At 41.0% G+C, this 16531-nt stretch overlaps 1 protein-coding gene across 1 annotated transcript; it reads left to right on the top strand.

Moving 5' to 3' along the window:
- The first annotated feature begins 1577 nt into the window (after positions 1–1577).
- Positions 1578–9088, top strand: snw1 (SNW domain containing 1). The gene is made up of 14 exons (XM_055044632.1): positions 1578–1646; positions 2126–2279; positions 2409–2570; positions 2661–2756; positions 4179–4285; positions 5124–5228; positions 5340–5409; positions 5521–5586; positions 5679–5795; positions 6184–6325; positions 6394–6496; positions 7459–7576; positions 7738–7901; positions 8233–9088. The coding sequence occupies exons 1-14, from the start codon at positions 1633–1635 to the stop codon at positions 8423–8425; spliced, it is 1611 nt and encodes a 536-aa protein (XP_054900607.1). The 5' UTR covers positions 1578–1632; the 3' UTR covers positions 8426–9088.
- The last annotated feature ends 7443 nt before the right edge of the window (positions 9089–16531 follow it).

Consider the following 16531-nt stretch of genomic DNA (forward strand, 5'->3'; position numbering starts at 1 on the left):
GATTTTATTTTTCGAAAAAAACAAAAAAGCTGATAGGTGTGCTCCCTTGGCTTGATCTATTTCATAAAATCCAAACAAAATACGTAGAGGTTTGTGTTTGAAACATGATCAAATGTGAAATGTTCGAGGAGTACAAGGCAATGTATAAGTCAAAATGAAAGTTTGCCCGTCTGAAAGTGAAATTACAGCCACATGTTCAACCTTGATAACTTTGTTTGTGGCTTTGAAGTTGTGACTGGTCCTTATCAAGCGACTGTTTTCAGTTTCCATTGTGTTAACTGAGTGTTGTGCCTGAATCAATGCACAGTACGCGGCTATGGCCACGGCCGCGTCTCTCACGTCGCCTCTCGAGTTGACACAGTTTCAAGTTGCTGTTTCTCAGGTGCTGCTTAAAGGGAGCCAGTAAAACACAGCAGCTAATTCCTAAACACTGGCACTGAAGTAAACATCAATCTTTGACGCCTAGCAGCCGTCTGCAGCCTGACCAAGGCGTGACGAGAGAGACGGCTCAGTGCGCGGCCTCCAGTCTGCGCATTTTCTCCATGCTTTCCAAAGCATGGAGAAAATGCTTTACTGATTAGTTAGAATAGTTTTCCTGAAAATAATGCTTTCCAAAGCATGGAGAAAATGAAAGTGTCAGGCGGCATGAATCATCGTTAATTGGAATTAATTGAGCCAGCCATGGTCTAACTGTCACATAAATTGCAGAGTCCTTTCTTTGTAAAAGCAAAAAGTTTCAACTTCTTATAAGATGGAATCGACGGCTACTGCGAAGCATTCCAGAGGTTAAATCATCCACTTCATGAGCTGCCCTGCACAGGAAATTATCAGAGTAATTGGAAGCTGATGTGACCATGTCAATAATTGCACAAATAATATAATAATAATAATGATAATAAAAAAGTTTTTACTTGTAATATATTTTTTACAAGAATGATCAACAACAATAAAAAAATAATTCAATAATAAGAACATGCATCAAATGTTATCACAGTATAAAATCAATTGTAGTAAATTTGTAAAGCTTGTCCCTCTAGACAGCGGTGTCAAAGAAATACTTTGAAAACTATTCAACCCTGTTTATTGTAAGAAACAAATTTGAGGTGAAATAACCCAAAACATAATTTACACATTTTCTCATTTTTAATGCAAACAAAATCTTTAAGTTTTTTTTTCCAAACATATGATGGTAATAGCACAATAAGTCAGAGGCACAGAGAGGCAGACACAGTCCCCCAAAAGTGACACAATCCAACAAATACGTATTATATTCATTTATTTGTCAGTTTATAAAGAATGTGTCTACATTTTCTATGAATAGGCTACATGAAAAAATAAAAACAGATATGTTTGACATATTTCTTTTGTGACAATAGGAATGTATATTCGATTTTATATGAATAATGATGTTTTAATATACTCCTGTGCTGGAGACAGGCACCAGCTCCCTTCGAAACTCCATTAAATAATGGTGTGTACGATTATAGATGGATGGAATGAACGTTTTAATGTAACGTCTCGTTTGACTGTTGAATTTTGGCCCTTTTGCCGCTCCGTACTTCTACTGTTCGCATTTCCTGATGTAGACTGTCACCGCGCATGCCCAGTTAGCCGGTAGGGAAGAAAGGAAAAATGTCTCTTACGAGGTGAGTCCTTAAACAACCGAACTTTACGCCATCATTAGCGAACAATATGCCATATTTACGATCTGATTTGAGCTCCCCGTTATGTTGGTAGAACGTGTAGGGTTTAAAAAATTTCAGATGTCCTCTATTATTTTCGCTTAATTAATGCTATCGGCTTTAGCTGCAGCTAGCGAGTAAAACGACGGCTTAACATTAGCTTAGCATCACGCAGTAGCAGGTGGTTAAAAAGTGATGCATTTCTATTTCACGTTATGTTTTAGTTCGCCATAGCTATGGCTAATTGTTTTTAGCTATTTATTACAATATGTATCATGGTTAAATATAGCTTTGTTGGTTTTGACCTTAAAAAACGGAGCAGTCGCAGGCGGCTAACGGTGTTGTTTGTCTCCAGTATTTGGCCTTTTTACATGACAGTGAAACTGACGGGGCTGTTTTATTTATCCGTTGTATTACTGAGGAGGTATGTGTTGTTTGTGAAGCTTTTTACCAGCCCCGACGCAGCTGTCGCAGGACCAGCTGGAGGCAGAGGAGAGGCTCCGGGCCCAAAAGTCCCACTCCACCGCGCTGGTGGCGTCCCGCAAAGAGCCGCCTCCTTACGGACACAGAAAGGGCTGGGTGCCCCGCTCGCTTGAGGTGCGCGCTTCCGAGTGTCCGACGTGACACCAGGCTTCTTCTCTGCGCTTCCCTGTAGTTCCGGCTGCTTTAATGAAACCCCGGCTGTTTGATTAAAGCTGCAAACTTTGAGTAACCCGTGTGTTGTAGGATTTCGGAGATGGGGGCGCTTTCCCGGAAATCCACGTGGCTCAGTTTCCACTGGAGATGGGCAGGAAGAAGAAAACATCCAACGCCCTGGCAGTGCAAGTGGATGCAGAAGGAAAGATCAAATATGACGCCATCGCAAGACAAGGCCAGGGGAAGGATAAGGTCTGTTAGCGAGCCGCTGCTTTCCAGATTTCGCTGTATAAAATGTCTTCCAATTTGTTGCAAAATCAACGATGCCTTTCATTGTTTCAGGTGGTCTTCAGCAAATACACGGACCTGCTCCCGAAAGAAGTTCTTAAAGATGATGCTCAGGAGCTCCAGAGGCCTGATGAGGAGGCTGTGAGAGAGGTACAGTGCCATATGCATCTTTTACCTGTCGGTCAAGAGCTACAGCCAGGTTTCCATCAAATATTTTAGTTGTAATTTTGTAATTTATGACATTCATGCTTATAGAAGTCTTTTTTTCCCCAAAGCATTAAAGCCTGTTATTAGAAAAAATGACTGATTGCGTCTGTCCTGAGTTACAGTCATTCAGGTCAGGATCGATCCTCCTTCACCTGCCAATAGGTAGGCCTGTCACGATAACAGATTTTGCTGGGCGATTAATTGTCTCAAAAGATTATTGCAAAAAACGATAATATTGTTTGAAGACCTTTATACACTGATTTAACGGAAATTACGTAATAATACATGTGGTTTCCTGCCAAAGATAGATACACTTTACTTTCAAAAGAACACTTAACACTGGGACTGATACACAAAATAAATAAAACAACAATAAAATAGATTCTCAGTCTCCATTAACAATAAATGTACTTGAATAAAAACTAAACAACATAAAGCCAAAATGGAAATAAATACTGCATTCAACCAAAACAGTGCAGATTATGAAGTCTGTATTGTATATTGCCCTTCAGTAATAATTAGATTTAAATAGAGAAGACATCCGACTGCTTTATGCAATAGTTCAAACTACAGGATTTTTTACCCCGAACAACAACCTTAGAACGTTAAGATTGTCCCTTGTGTGTTACGGTAGATCGTTGTGGCCGCTCCGATCTAAATCAAAGATTTGCCCAGACTGGGAGCTCAACGCAGCCTGTTGAATGTGACCGGTAGCCAATCAGAAAGCGCGGATTCTCCTCGTGCTTTTTGAGGGGAAACACGGAGGGAATCCCGAACAGCTGACACGGTGCAACCCGAAGTCCAGCAGACATCGGAGATGATATGAATGTTTATTCAACAGTTTGTGCAAAGAAAATATAAATAACTAGGGTTAGGGATGGAGCGAAATTTCTACCTGAAAACCCGGTAACTTTTCAGCTGTTCTTTGTTAACGTGACATAAATAGGTTATAATGATTTTCCGTTCAGTCAGACTGACACTAGCTACATGCCTAACAGGTAGATTGTCGTAAGGAATTGATTAATGCCTGATTTCAAAGTTAGTGAAATCAGTTAGTGAACTGGACTTATTATTTTGTGTCCATTGTTGGACACAACACGGTTCGATCGAACCGTTATACCGAGGATTTCTGTCGGCTAATGTGTCTCTCAGGTTTTGATAATGGGCAGACAATCGGCGACATAAGATCACGCAGCGCGCGCTGGGCATTATACTAAGGAAATAAGAAAGGGAGGGTCAGTGGAGAGCACCGAAGTTGAGCCTTTTTCATTCAGTGTCATCAACAGTAAGAGAAAAAGGCTGGAAGAAACAATATAGACGATAATTGAAATGACGTCGATAGTTTTTTTTTTTTTTTTTTCTTAGCTGACAGAGAAAACCCGATCCGCCCTGGAGAAGCAGGTTTCTCAAAAGATCGCTGCCGCCATGCCTGTAAGAGCCGCAGACAAGCAGGCCCCTGCACAATACATCAGGTTTGTGTTTCAGTCAGTTGATGAGTCGCAACACTTTAGATTTGTCAAAAAAAACAAACAAAGAAGATAAAAGAAAGCAACTAGCATTTAAGTTTAATAAGATTGCAACAGGTTTTAAGAAAAACTGCGATTTCATGTCATCAAACATGATGAAGCTTTTACATTCTATCATCAGTCATTAGATGATAGAATGTGTTAGTCAATCAGGATTCACATTCCAACTAATTCCAGGTCATTCTAATTGTATCTGAATCAAATTGAAGTTCAAGAAAACTTCATTCCATTTTATATTGGATGCTCTGCAGGACGAGGTCACATGTCACATATATCTTAAGTGATCACCATTGTTTTTGTATTAAAATAAACATTTATTTACCGGCTCATTTTATTTACAAAACTTGATTTCTAGCCACAATGAAGATGAGCTGAGAAAGCTTGTTTACACTTATTTTAAGAATCTAATGCAGTCTACTCTGTTACTGCATATTGCAATAAAAAAATAATAATAGTTTTGACTGCAGTTTCATAACTTCTTAAGCAGCTTCCATCTCCAAAGAAAGTCATCCTTAACAATGAGTCTTGAATTGTCAGTGTTGCCACTGAAATTCATTAAACTCATGTTGCCTAAGCTGCTTTTCACGTTATTTATTTTTTTTGTGATAAGAATTTTTGTTTGTAGCATTTACCTTAAGGTGTAAATCTGCAACGTGTTGTAGCTGCTATACTCTCATGCTGGTCCAGCGTGTAGCGTTCTCCGTTTGGCCGCCGGTTTGTGCGTCTCCTTTAAAGTCCACTGTTTACGACTGATAAAACGTTTGCTTCTCTCCCCCTCTTTTAGATACACGCCGTCCCAACAGGGAGTGGCTTTTAATTCTGGAGCCAAACAGAGAGTGATCCGTATGGTGGAGATGCAGAAAGACCCCATGGAGCCTCCCCGCTTTAAGTAAGCGCACCACGCATGACGCTTCGGCTGCCTTTAAAAGCACAACTCTTGTCTTATTTTCTGGAGGAAAATGTTCCATTTCTGTGTAACGTGGATAAATTTGTGTTTCAGAATCAACAAGAAGATTCCCAGAGGACCTCCGTCACCGCCGGCCCCCGTCATGCATTCTCCGAGCAGAAAAGTAGGATTCAGCGGAAATATTCTTCCCAATTCTTCCTGCTTTTCAGCCGTGCAGGTCTAAATATGAATCGGAGGAGGATTGTTTTGAGACAGTTCTCCCTCTTTGTTCCAGATGACGGTCAAAGAGCAGCAGGAGTGGAAGATTCCTCCCTGCATCTCCAACTGGAAGAACGCAAAGGTAATGCCTTCTCTTCCCTCATTCCTCCTGACACTCAGAGTATTTTCGTAGGTTTTTGTATCTTTTCCTGCTAATTTGATGTTTTCCTTCAGGGCTACACCATCCCGCTAGACAAACGGCTGGCTGCTGATGGAAGGGGTCTGCAAACAGTTCACATTAACGAGAACTTTGCCAAGCTGGCCGAGGCTCTCTATATCGCAGACAGAAAGGTGACGTGTCATTAAAAGTGACAAGTTGTCTTTAAAAACATACAGGGCCTTGCAAAGCTATTCATAACCCCTTGAATTTTCCATATTTGGTCGCATTCCAGCCACAAATGGGGACGGAGTGGGGCAATTTTTTAACTTTACATTTTTTTCACCTCCACATAAAATATTAAAATAAAGCATGTAGTGTACGTTTTTTTTTATTGCAGTATGGCAAATGATCATAAGTTAAAAAAATTGAGCTGGTACGTAACTCTAAATCTCAATGAAATACATTAAAGTTTGTGATTGTAGCGCAGCAAAATGTAAAATAAAGTTGGGTGGGTGTGAATAGCTTCGCAAGTTTCCTCTGCACATAGCGCGCAAATGTTAATGCCCATGTTGCAATCAGGCCAGAGAAGCGGTTGAGATGCGAGCGCAGGTGGAGAAGAAGATGGCTCAAAAGGAGAAGGAGAAGAAGGAGGAAAAGCTGAGGGAGCTGGCTCAGATGGCCCGAGACCAGAGGGCCGGGATCAAGAGCCACGGCGACAAAGGTGGGTCCCGAACCGCAGCGCGGCTCGCGCCAACGGGACGTTTCCTCACTCCTCATCTTCTACCTCAGGCGGCGAGGACAGCGAGGCCAGGGAGCGTGACATGATCCGCCACGACAGGAGGAAAGACCGACAGCACGACAGGAACATTTCCAGGGCGGCTCCTGATAAGAGGTGCTGGAAAACACTCTCTAAACATCTTCTCAGTTCGGCATAAACTCTGATTCACTGAAACGCTCCGCATCAAACACAGCACAGTAGCCCTTCCATATCTGTAGGTTTTATGTATGATCAGTGTGTGTGTGTGTGTGTGTGTGTGTGTGTTAGGAATCCATTTGCTCTGTTAGCTTGTTTGTTGATGGGGACAGGGAGGATGCGAGTCCCTAGACAGGTAGAGGAAGTGAAATTCACAGGAAAGCCCATTACTGTTGTGTAAAGATGGCTTCTGAGTTCAGTCTGGAAATATGGTTTGCTGATTTCAAAAGCACGCAAAGTGTTTACATTTCAAAAAGAGCTTTTTGCAGCTGCTCCCTCTGCTGGTTTTTTCCCTTTTTAGCAAAGAAGCACATAAGAAAATCCCCAGAGCAGCCAAGCTTCTGGTTGTGTAATGATAACTTACGCAATGAGTATCTTCTCATTTATTGAAGGGGCAGTATTATGTCAAGTCGGCCTTGGTTTTGTAATTCCACATCATGTTATGTTGCTCCCACATACAAAAAAAAAAATTGATTAAAAAAAAAAAAATGTATGCTCGTTTGGGAGACTGTTTAATCTGTGAAAAATGCCTGGCAGTCAGAAATAAAATAAATATAAATCCAAGGAGATGCAGAAACTACTAAAATAGATTTTTCCAACTAGCATACTAGCAGAAATGATTACTCATCATCATTGCATAAAGTAATGCGTAATACACAGCTATTCCTCAGAGTAGCTGCAGTTTGACTTTGATTCATTTTCTTTCAACAGACTTGACAATTTTCCTGGAGTTTTATTTGCGTTATTTTCACATTATTTGTTTACCCCTCATCAGAACCTTCAGATTATTCTGCTACTGATGGGGATCCTGCATATGGTAGCCTCTGACATAAACGCTTCATCTCTCGTGCGTTTCTTTGGTTTCTTCGTTTTCCCCTCAGATCGAAGCTCCAGAGAGATCAGGACAGAGATATCAGCGAGCTCATCGCTCTGGGCAAGCCCAACCCTCGTACCTCCAGTGAAGCTCAGTACGACCAGCGACTCTTCAACCAGAGCAAGGTTGGAGCGAACAAAAACTGCCTGGATTTAGCTTTCATGAGCCGAAAAATACCGAATTCTGCTTTCCCTTCCTGTTAAAATTGAAAACCAATATAATTTACGAAATGTTTGCATCCTGCAGGTAATTGTGTAAATTTGCCATCTTTAAATGTTATGTTTAGGGTATGGACAGCGGTTTTGCTGGCGGCGAAGATGAGACCTACAACGTGTACGACCAGCCGTTCCGCAGCGGCAGAGACATGGCCTCCAACATCTACAGACCCACCAAGAACGTCGACAAAGAAGCCTACGCGGATGACTTCGACTCTCTTATGCAGAACAACAGGTAGCCGTTTTTCTGTTTTTAATAACAGGAGGTGATTCATTTTTCTTGTTCTGCACGCACTAACCTCTTCACCAGAGCTCCTAATAAGGATAAATCATTTTAGTTAGTGTTTTTCTTTCAGGCTGAACACATTAAATTGATTCGAGCTATGAAAAAAAAGAAAAAAACAATTAAAATTTTTGATAGATAAAAAAGTGACTGGAACTTTGCAACAATTCTCAGGATTGTTTAACTTTTTCATTATCTCTTTAACGAGAAATAGTCCATTGAGCATTCTGAAAACAATTATTTTCCTTTTTTGTGTGTGTGTGTGTGTGTGTTTGTGTGTCAGATTCGCTCCAGACAAAGAGTTCTCCGGCTCGGACCACGGCCAGAGGCGTGAAGGGCCTGTGCAGTTCGAAGAGGATCCCTTCGGTCTGGATAAGTTTCTGGAGCAGGCCAAACAGCACGGCGGCTCCAAGAGGCCGTCCACCAGCAACCGCTCCAAGGACGACTACCACGACAAGAAACGCAGGAAGGAATGAGAAGCCCTACGGAATACGATTGTTGTCAAAAATGATGTGTGCTTGATTATAACATTTATGTCAGTTCAAGTGTTATAAAGGTTTGTGAAGTCTCCCCGGCTGTGTTGACACAACAACTTTTATTGACAACAAAATATGAACGTTACAGTCGTGCACAGGTCTTTTTGACAGTTATTTTATTCCGTATCTCTGAGGAAAGTCTGGAATAAGCATTTCGGATGAGAGGGCATCAGATTGCCTTTTCCTCAAAACGTTGTACTATATAAGATTTATTTTTTTCTCTCTGGTGTCGTCAACGCGTCTCTTTTTAGCCTGTTGAGCGGTGATGATTGGACAGGGTGAGTATAAAACCAACGGAGCAAAACTTTTGGAAGTCTGTACATCAAAGCCAGTGTTACTTTAGATCATTTCTGTAAATGTTGTTGTCTGGAAACATTGCCCAGATCTCTCTCGTTTTTTGTCTTTTTTTAAATTAGAACTGTTGCTGTCAATTTTTTTTTTAAGTCTCCTTCCTTTCTCCTTTTTCCCTTTGTCATCCTGCTATGTTTTATTTAAAAGTATCTGCTTGATCACTGCCCAGCAGGTTTCTGTCACTATCTAGAGGAACAAGCTTTATAAATGCTGTACATTGATAGCACTGGAATAAAATACATATTGTGTTAACATTTGGTGCCAGTGCTTTGTTTAAGTAAAGCTGACTTTTCCTGTTATTTGGACTTTGATGGTGATTTGTCCAAATTTCATAGCGGAAAAGTTTAATCAGGTTAGCCGCGCATCCTTATAAAGTCTTAATGTATTTAAAACCCAGGCCTTAAATTGTCTTAAATTTACTTAAAAAGTGCTAGTTGGCCTCAAATGCATTGATCTCAAGTCTTAAATTTGTGTACGTTTTTTTTTTCTTGTTGGACTTTTCTATCAGGCTAAAGTTTGTGTGGACTGAAAAAAAACCCTTTGAGTTTGTGAAACCAGCAGAAACCCTGTTCTTATAACACATCAGACGTCGGATTATTTGAATACGAGTGATTATTTGTTGCTCATATCAGCTTCTCGTTATTCTTCCCATTTCCTGAGTTATGCAGCTCATTAACACGGATTATTAAATGCTTCACAGAAGCCATCGATTACATCTCGTAAGGAGTTGGGAGTTTTGTTTTTTGCAAGAAAGAAGGGGAAAAAAAACAAAAAACAGGCTCCGCGATTTATGTGACGATTAGACCACGGCTGGCTCAATTAATTCCAATTAACTATGATTCATGCTGCCTGACACTTTTATTTTCTCCATGCTTTTTGGAAAGCGGTTGCCGTGGCGTTACGCAGCCCAGCGGACTGGAGGCCGCGCACCAAGCCGTCTCTCGTCACGCCTCGGTCGGGCTGCAGACGGATGCCAGGCGTCAAAAGATTGATGTTTACTTCAGTGCCAGTGTTTGGGAATAAGCTGCTGTGTTTTACTGGCTCTTTTTAAGCAGCAGCTGAGAAACAGCCTCAAACTGTGGAATTAGGAGGCGACTTGTGTGTGAACATAGTTTAATTCTTCTCTGCTTTAACTTGCATAGAGTATCACTAAAGTTTTCTCAAAGTGACTGAACCAAAAGTGTATTTCGTGGGAAATCAAGGCAACACGCAGTGGACCCCTTGTGAAGATGTACATTTAAAGAGCTCCATAGAAGGCAGAATACAAATGTACGCCACACTTTTAAGAATTGCATTCGCAAAACTAATTTTGAAAAACATGCACCTTTCCCCGCAACGTCACCACTGTGCTTCAGGTTATGTTCGTCCGTTACGAAATAAATCGACAAAAATAAAAGTTTAAACAGTTGTTCCAAGACACTGCATGCATGTAAGGTAAGACTAAATGTACGCGTGTTTTGTCTTCAATATTCAAGTAATATACCGGAGGAATATATTTCATTTTATTCTATTTTATCTTATTAAGAATGCTGACATTAACTTTCCTACACAGCATTTATTTGCTTCTCTGTAAATGGCCAGTAGATGTCAATAAATATGAATAATTTGTGTCCTTTCAAGTTGTCAACATTCCTTTCACAAGACCTTTGAGGAAAAAAAGCCATACAGAATTATGAAGTGCAAAACATATGTGTTGTCCTCCTCATATTTATTTTACAAAGAAACGAATTCCTTTAAGTCCGGGCCACGACTGCAACACTTGTTTTGAGAGAAGTTGGGGAGTTGTTCTGTTTTTGTTTCAGTGATTTGCAACATCAGTTCTGCACGGAGAAAGCACAGAGAAATCCCCGCCGTCTTCTACTGAGGCAAAGCAGAGCCTGCACTGCTCTGGGCGACGCAGCCTGAAGGTCACGACGAGCCGTTTAAGGTCACTGGAGTGTTGGAGGGGATGAAAGCTCACAGAGTGAGTTTTGCCGTGGAAGAGAAGAGCCGTGTGATGGAGATCTCCTCTTGGACTTCTCCGTCGGTGGTTACAAGCAATGATAATAATAATAATTTTAAAACAAAGTCTTCTTTCCTTCAGTGAAAGGCTTTCATTCGGAGGTCCTCCCATTTTATCTCCCTTCCTTCCCTGTCTGAAGAGCGAGCAGTCTGTCAGTCAGACAGATAGTTTATTAATGTGACACGGGGTAAAAGGACACGTCAGGGGAGATCAATCACACGGCCGTGCCACGGGACGAGAGAGCTTTTAATAAACCCAATCACCGCGATGCGTTGCTGTGCTCTTCCTCTCTGCTGCATCACCACTAAACGACACGTTTCTCCAGCAAACGTCGGCCCCCTGCTGCTTTCTTTCCGGCTGACGGGTAATGTTTGGATTGAAATTTCAAACCCGATAGAGCGAGATTTGTTTCATATTCCTCGAGCAAAAAGCGTTGCAGATTAACTTTTAAAATAATTTAAAAAAAAAAAAAAGAATTCCCAACAGGTACATATAACATTTAGTTTGTACTGTGAAGCAGGATTTGTGGAGATGAAGGATAGAGGCCAATGTGAGGGCTAATTGTCTTTTATCTGAAAATCAGCATTTAATAGGGTACATTCATCAGCTAAAGGTCAGACCGTGACAAGGAGGAAAACTATTTCTATGGTCATCAGCATGAGGCCCTGTCTGGATGAGGGAAGATGTGCCTAACAGCAAATCACAGCGACGGGAGTAGATGCAAGCAGATTTGGATGGGACTGGGTTTTTGTTGTTGTTGTTGTTTTGTTTTGTACAGACAAGAAGGCCTTAAAGGACTTTTCACACCCCTTTGGGTGGGTTTTTATCTGGCTGCTATGTCGCTGACGAGTAAAACCAAAACGCCAAATTCAAATCTACCAAGACACGGAGCGTTTTAAGAAGGCAAACAAGCAACAGGCTCAGCTGCAGTCGCCTGGAGTTGGCATCCATCGTATCGTTTATCACTTATAGTGAAAAATTTCTAATCATAAGAGAAATTTTGATTTATCGTCGTCTTGACAAATTCGGTTACAGTTACAAAAGAAAACCCAAACTAAAATGTTACTTTTGCTATTTTATTCACTGCTTGATTCCCACAAGACCATCAATAAATATCAGTAAAAAGTATCAATAAATATCAGTAAAAAGTATCAATAAATATCAGTAAAAAGTACCAATAATTGATAATGTTATCAATAAATATCAGTAAAATTAAAGACTGCATGATCAGTGTAGTGTAGTAAATCATGATTCTTTAAGTAAGTGTCGTCCTAAAGAAGCTTTATTTTAAACATATATATTTTTTCAACAGCAGTGTTTGTGGCCCCACCAATGCAAACCCATGTTTCTGGCACATTTACAGAGGCCTTTTAAGGAATTTTTTGTGAAGAAATTCATCAAACTAAAGTCCTCTTCGCAGATTGTGCCTCACTGCTGACCTCAGCTCTGAGTTTCTTGTGGTTGGCCGAGCTTTGAAGAGGTGCTGGTGTTCCTGATATTCGACCGCGCCCTCCCGGCCCCCCGGTGCAGATGAAACACACGGCGTCTCATTTTGTTTTTCCTCAGTCACGCAATTTTTATTTGAATTTATTAAAACTTGCTTGCCGTGCCGTTTCTCACTTCAAAACATAGGACGAGGCGAGGCGCACGTACCGGCATACAGAGAAGGTGAAACCGTTCAAAGCGAAACCTGAGCCATCACGGGGAAGTCATCTGAGGGAACGACGTGAGGTAAAACTTTCACTTACCCAAACTGGAATAAACTGCTACGAAACATGGCAATCAATCAGTTTTTACGTTTATTAAAAAAAAAGAAAGAAAAAAAAAAACGGTACTTTTAAATTGAGAAAGTCCCCTGCCAAATGCATTCCTGGGTTCCTGAGCAATGCAGGAGTCCCTCAAGGTGCAGTCCTCTTCCCCACTTTTTTTTTTTTTTTTTTTGTTACTCTTCGCTCATTTCCGTACCAATATAATTTGGCAATCTTAAAGATGTAATAGTGAACAGTTTTGTGACGAAATGTGAAAACAAATTCAAGGCGGTGAAATGGCAAAGCAGTGCAGTCACCGTCAATGCACATTTGTTTTGTTTTAACGTGAAACCAGTTTTGAAAGTAAAGGCAACGCTCAAGTCGACTTTGCTGCAGCCTCTTAAAACTTTACTTCTATACTCATTCGACGATCATCTGTGGGAAATCGGACATTTTATTTTTCCCCTCCTTGTACCTCTTGGCATTGGGGCATCTGCTTCCCAAACGCTGAGCTTCTGTCTGCTGGAAAGGATTCATGTCACAATTGCTGCAGGTAAATGCTGGCAGGAGAAGAGAAGAACTTAAAAAATAAAATAAAATAAAAAGTCAGCTTATGTAGAGAAAGCTAAATCTTTGATTGTTCTCATGGAGAGAAAATGAAAAAAAAAAGCAGCAGACTGTGAACTCCTTGTCTAATGATGGAGCGCACACACATCACGATGTTAATATTAATATGTGTAATAACACAGTGACAGAGCCACTCTGGAGGTTGTTTACTGCATCAGACAAAGCGTGTCTGATAAAGAAAGGCAATGTCTTTGTGGCACTTTCGCCGTCCACCTGATCTAACGGTCATGTACAGCTTTGTTGCCAGGTGTTACATTATTTAATTTTTTTCTCATGGGCAGACGGACGCTCTTGAATGACTGAAAGTCTGTTTTCATCTAGCTGTCGAAAAAGCTTACACACAGAGAACGCCGGAGCTGTCCCCATGTGCAGGCTTTTGATCGGGGGAATCAGTCCGAATTACATGGACAGGCTTTTGGGTATAATGGGGACAACATTCGGAAATCCGGTGGGCAGGTGTGGAGAGTCAGAGCCGCTGTGTGCCGCCACGCTTCCTGCTCATTTCTAACTGCCGCTGAACTGAACCCACTTGCTGTTTTGCACCCATTTTTTCCCCCCCATCCATCTGCTTTACCTGCTCGTTCCCATTTGGGGTCATGGATGGCCGATGGAGTGACCGGGAACGGCTTTCCCACCGCTTGAACTTTTTTCACCGTTTGTTACAGCCTGACATTGTAATACATTTTTATTTAATTTATTTTTGCGTGACATATGAGAGAAGGAAAACGTAGCTTATTTATATTTTGATGTAGGCCAAACATAATTTAAGAAATACGAATTGAAATGTGGTGCTAATTTTCCTCTGAAGGCCTCAGATGCTTTGTTAGTGCATCTGAATCAGCATCTGAATCAGCGACAGTAGGAAGGAAAATACATTTCAAATGCATTTAAAGCTGAATGCTTTTGCCATGTCTGTCCGTAGACACGCCCGTATCTACGGACAGACAATTAGGAATTCTGATCACACGAGGACTTGCTTCCTAACCGCTCCTTTAAAACCCACTCTGACCTTAACCTTGCTTCGCTGGAGTTTCCAGCAGCGGCGTCTGACCTCGACTCTGAACCGGGCCACACGGGTTAGCAGAGAGGTGCTGTTGAAATGAACTCCATAAAGATCCAGAAAGTCTTGCAGGTTGAGGAAGGGGAGCTGAGCAGTCTCAGGAAAATGGTGGACTTGATGTCCAACACAGACAGACGCTTCCTTCTAATGTGTTTTTTTTGTTGCTGTTTTTGCTCATTTGTAGTCATCTTTATTAGACTTATTGACAATGGTTGAAAAATATTAGACTTGCTTGAGGTAAAACATATATTTTTAAAACTAAATTGTGCCAGTTTGCATTTTTTTATTTTATTTTGCAATGGAGGTCATTTATTGATCTACTTTTACTTTTTTTGTTTCAACTATAGCCTACTCTGAACTCTATGTATCTACATTGCCTTTCATTTTGTTGGCTGAATTTAACCCCATCATGGAAGATTTTTTTTCTTTTTTACTAATTTACAGATCAGACCATCATGAGAGCCGATGACAATGTTTTGGTTAAGAACCAGACAGGATCACACGTTATACGCAGTGGGGTCTCTGTTGCTCTTTTTTTTTTCCCCGGGAGATTTGCTTTATTTACCCGGGACGAAGAAACTGCGTTTAGAAATTCATACGAATCAAAGAGAAAGACCTAATAGTGCAGTGTTTATTTACCCCTTGGGGCTCCTTGCAGGAAGAGTCAACCATTCGGTCAATGACGCTTTTCGCCACCAGATGGCACCACCAACACAAAACACCATCTCTTAAAAGATCCAAGCGCATCTGCTTTCCGAAAGTGACGACGAAAGACGCCTGCAGGTGATTCCAGGAGTCTGGAGCTCCACGGCACCATCGAATTTGTATTAAAATAAATAAATAAATAAAATAAATAAATGAAAAATAGAGAAAGAAAGAAATGGAAAGATGCTGTTGTGGGCAACTGCAGCCTGGGTTTTTGTCTCTGCAAGTGGTGCATGTGCACAGGATCTAGTGCCAAAAAATACATTAGCTGGGAGTGAGACAGAGGGAGCAGCAGCAGTCAGTCAGCCAGTCAGCCAGTCAGGGCCTCTTTATGTCAGCAGGCGGCTTGTCAGAGATACTATTCCCTCCTCTCTGTTTGGGGCTTTTTCCAACTTGGATCCTATTCAGGATGCTGCTGGGAGAGAAAATGAACTCCCATCAGCTCCAGCAGTCCCATCACTTTCCATTCCAATTCATTGGGGGGTTTGGGTGGGGGAGTGGGGGGAGCATTAATTTCTCAATCAATGAAAAAAAAAAAAGGTTCCACAACTTGAAGAAAGCTTGTCGCTGAGAACAAGAGCTAATTAAAATGCTCTCAGCACACATTGACAGCTTTTCTTCTTCTTCTAACACAGTCACAGAGCCTGTATGAGCAAGCAAGTGGAGCCGCACGTTGACGATGAACCTCTTGCATGGCGCGCGCCACATTCATCTGACCTTGACACTGGGAAGGGGAGATGCCCGCCGAGTCTCAGACAGTCTCCAGATCCTGTTGCTGTCGATGAGGGCTGCTGATAGAGAGCGGCGGCATTTTCCCCAGCAGAGAAAATATGGAGGCCACAGAGAGCCACCCCGAACAACAACATACACTATTCGCTGTTATGGCTTCATCTTTTTGTTTTAAATTTTTTAATTTTTTTTAATGTTTTTGGATGTAAGAATTCAGGTGCAGTCCATGGAAGGTTTCCTGGGATGCATCCAAGTGAAGCTGTTTCACAATAGAAGTAGTACACACAATGTTTGTTGGACATGCATGCCATTTGATGTGTCCAACAGATATAAACTCTACACAACCCTGTTAAAATACTAAGAGTTTACTGGTGTAAACAATGAAACCTGGATATATATATATATAAAAAAAAAACAACAACAACAACAAAAAAATAAACTTTTCTTGCTTGCCATAAACAGGTCACTTTGTTTAACTGCCTTCATTGCAGTTTCAGGATTCAGGTTTCTTTAGTGATTACCAGTAAATATCTTTCACCTGTTCCAGAAGGATTTTCTTGTTCACTTGGAACCTTCAACTGAAGCCATTTTTGCGGAGTGTTAATAAGGAATAAAAATGATTGTATGTATGTATCAATAAGAATTGGGGAAGAAAAAGAAAAAAAAATCCAATTTATGTACACAACATGTTACAGAGAAGACAACCCTAATAATTACAAAAGAAGGGATTTTCCAAAAACTCTCTCTATGTCTTGATTTTTTTTTTTTCAGTTCAGAAGTAACTAGTTTTTTGTTCTTCATGTAGGATGAAATCATATTTTGAA

This window comes from Poeciliopsis prolifica, unplaced genomic scaffold (genome assembly GCF_027474105.1).
Source record: "Poeciliopsis prolifica strain line A6 unplaced genomic scaffold, Auburn_PproV2 SCAFFOLD020, whole genome shotgun sequence".
NCBI classification, from domain to species: domain Eukaryota; kingdom Metazoa; phylum Chordata; class Actinopteri; order Cyprinodontiformes; family Poeciliidae; genus Poeciliopsis; species Poeciliopsis prolifica.